The 3,455-nt window shown below is 56.4% G+C and overlaps 1 protein-coding gene across 1 annotated transcript in view; it reads right to left on the bottom strand.

Moving 5' to 3' along the window:
• Nucleotides 1-1,164: 1,164 nt before the first annotated feature.
• The window catches only part of LOC103583259 (maestro heat-like repeat-containing protein family member 1), a gene marked incomplete at both ends in the record, with an annotated part of 5,046 nt that continues 2,755 nt past the window's right edge, over nt 1,165-3,455 (bottom strand). Inside the window, 2 exons of the mRNA XM_008564628.1 lie at nt 1,165-1,278; nt 2,457-2,535. Of these exons, the coding sequence (XP_008562850.1) occupies nt 1,165-1,278; nt 2,457-2,535 (193 nt within the window). The remainder of the gene's footprint in view (nt 1,279-2,456; nt 2,536-3,455) is intronic.

The following is a 3,455-nucleotide window of genomic DNA, read 5'->3' on the forward strand; positions in this document are numbered from 1 at the left end:
CAAACGAAAACCAAACCTGTCTTTCAGTGGTGACTTCGGAATAAAAATGCACTACACACCTACTCTTTCTATTCTTACGTGCTCTGGTCATTCTTTTCGAACCCAGAAACTTCCTGCTTTATTTGAGATCCCTACTGAGCTTTCTTTCGGGGGTCTCAAAGGCTGCTCTGCGGGGAGCAGGTGCTCAACTCCCAGTCCCTCTGCAGAGACTCCTGGCTTCGTGGCACGATTTGGACTGTGGCTCTGGCTGCCACTGTCCTCCCTTATCCCTGCCCCTTTCTCAAGGTGCTCCTGTGTCATCCCATACATCGTAACTCGCACGTTGCCCCAGGTCCAGGGTCGCTATTTTCTGCGATGGACAGCAAGCCTCACACGACAGGGGTCAGCACCCTTGTTCTGTAAAAGGCTGGACAGAAAACATTTCAGGCTTCATAGGCCACATGTGGTCTCTGCCGCATGTTCTTCTTTGTTTGCTTTTACAACCTGTTAAAAACGTAATGACACTTTGGCTCGCAGGCTGTACAAAAGCAAGCTGCAGCTCTGATGTGGCCACAGTCACTGTGGACTGACTGCACCAGGACATGAGTGAGACTCACCAAAAAACGGACACGCGTGTGAAAAATTTTATGGCTTTTTAAAAAGCCTTCTACTGATCAATTAAATTGGCCTTAAAAGCAGGAAACCTGAGGCCTTCAATCTAGTTGTGAGGAAACCCATAGGCATATGTAAATGGAGGGAAATTGTTCAAAACAACAGGCTTCAACTCTTTAAAAAAAAAAAAAATTCTTCTTCACAAAAGGAGTCTACAAGACAACGGGACTAAACCAAAGTATGTCTTTGACTAGATCCCAGACTGAGGGCAAACGAGCTATACCAGACAGTTCTGGGACTACTGCCTGTGCGGCTCTGCAACCTGCCATGGCGTGGTGACATGAGGACGCCGGGCATGCAGGGGCCAGCAATGGCACATGTCAATGACCAGCATCTGGTGAAGGGCAGGTGGGTACTACTGGTGCAACTTCTCAAAAAGTTTGGAATCTTGCAAACTAGAAAGCTGGGATTTTTAAAGAATTCAAAGCAGGATGTTCCACTTCACCTATGAGATGGACACCTACTGCACTCTGAATGTGGCCCGGCCTGGCCTGGCAGACGCAGGGCACTCACCAGCTGAGTTGATGACGTGCCTCACGATCTGCAGGGTGCCCACACGGAGCCTCTCGTTGCTGGTGTCCAGCCTGGGCAGCAGGAAGGCCAGCAGGCGGTCAGGTGAGCAGCAGGCTGCAGAGAGACACGTGCTCATGGTGCCTATCCTTTGCGACCCGCTCGTACCCGAGCCTCCACCTCTGTGGCCGGCTGTGCCTGCCTTGCTCCTCCCTGTCCACAGAGTGTCCACCGGCTCCCAGCACAGGTGAGGAGCACAGCGAAGCCAGAGCGCCTAACCGCCTACGGTGAGGAGCTGGGGCAGGCGTGGCTCAGCCCAGCACTGCCCAGAGCCCATGCCAACTCAGATCCTTGACCTGCCTCACATGGATGGGGCCCAGGAGGGCCCTCGGTGCCCCTCCTGCCTCTGGCACGTCTACAGCTGTGGGAGTGACCCTGGAGCTGTCGAGCATTCAGAACCCCAGCCAGAGCAGGGCTAAAGCAGCCCAAGCTGCAGGCCCACCGAGGGGCTCTCCACCCAGTCTCGACCTCTGAGGGCTGCTGGTGGGAACCAGTGTCATCGGCAGCAAAGATGGGCCTGGGACACCTGCTCTACCTGGATCTCAGACCCACTGTCCTCCACCCACCACACCCTTCCCGTGGTCCAGCTGAGGCCAGCCTCCCTCCCCGCTTCCCCGCCCCTCCAGGGAGCCGGGGGCCTCCACTCCAGCAGGTCTGTTAAGGCAGATGCTAATGCAACTGGGGAGGGGCAGAGGTTCTACAGGGATGACCAGCTCCAGGTGGACGCTGATGCTGCTGGCCCCAAGTGGTGGACAGCCCTGAGCACAGGCTGGGCACCGCCCCCCCACGTCTGCCTGTTCCTCGGAGAACAGCAAGCATGGCCTGTGCATGTGCGGGACACAGGGACAGTGACGGCAGGCCAGGGTCTGTTGGTGGTGACAAGATGCACAGCACCTCTTGGGGGGGGCATTTAAAGCCAGACTGGGTGACTGGGGCCAGGCAGCCACACGTCAACCAGGGGAGCAGAGAGCAGACCATGGGCTGGAGCAAGGAGTAGCAAAGGGCAGATGAGGAATGTGCAGACTGTGAGGTGGAAGGCTCTAGAAGGACTTGGGCAGGGCATTAACACGCTCCTGCACAGAGAACGACGACATGCTCCTGCACGGAGAATGACGTTTGGGACTGCAGCCACTGCCCAGGCCCTGGCTGTGAGGCCCTTGAAGCCACAGGCAGACCTAGGCGAGGTGGACAAAGAGGCCTCTGCACGCCCCAGCCCACGTCCCAAGCCCACTCACCGAGCACTGTGAAGCAGCGAAGCACCTCCTTCTGGTTGCTCATCACCAGGGGACTCGAGGACTCCACGGGCACGCAAATCTGCTCCAGGGGACAGAGGACAGAGGTCATGGGTACAATTATGCCCTGGCGCCCAGCTGGGCTGGAAGGAAGGACACGCGCCCGAGACAGGAGCTAGGCCTGAGCAGTGGGCCAAGAGCGCTAGGTTTCCACCCCTGCAGCTGCAGCGTCAGCGACAGCTCCAGTGCAGGCCACTCTAGCTGCTTCTCACCCAGGAGTGGGGACAGCCAGGTCTGGCCACAGGACACACTTGACACTCATGATCAGAGACGCATCAGCAACCAGCCCCATCCCCATGGTTGGGTGAAGGGAGATGGACAGACGGCAACACACAGACACACACACAGGGGGCCCTGAGTCTCAAGGGAAAAGTCCCGGCTCCTTCCTTCCCACCAGCAGCCGGAGAACAAATTCTCGAGAGACTCTTCTTTATTAGAAAGGAGACAGCTTCCCACTGCCCTGGGCATGCACTCCCAGGTCACAGGCTGGAAACTACTAATCTCTAGAATATATAAAGCACTGGAAACAAAAACACCTAGAGTTCACTTGTACAAAGTTGTGAAAGAAAAAAAGCTGCATTGGTAAAAAGTAAAAACTAAGGCTGTTGGAAGATGTGTCTCTGGGCTGCACAGCACCTCAGTGGGGAATTCTGAGGCACCCCCCACACTAACCGAGGCATGACATCCCAGGTCCCCAGTCACTCCTCAGTGTCACAGCAAAGGACACCAGTGGGACACTAGCCTCTGGGCAAAAGGCTCTAAAGCAAATCTTCAGTAGAGCCCATGTCACAAGCCAGAAGGGTGACCAACAGGACAGAGCAAGGGCCCCGGAGCTACAGGGCTCCCCCAGCCTGGACTCTGCCAGTTCTTGGAGACCTGTGGGCGAGCAGCATGAGGCGGAGGTGCTGGCCCCACTGGGTTCCCAGATAGCTCGTGATTTCA

Source organism: Galeopterus variegatus, unplaced genomic scaffold, assembly GCF_000696425.1.
Source record: "Galeopterus variegatus unplaced genomic scaffold, G_variegatus-3.0.2 Scaffold21064, whole genome shotgun sequence".
In the NCBI taxonomy this organism is placed as follows: domain Eukaryota; kingdom Metazoa; phylum Chordata; class Mammalia; order Dermoptera; family Cynocephalidae; genus Galeopterus; species Galeopterus variegatus.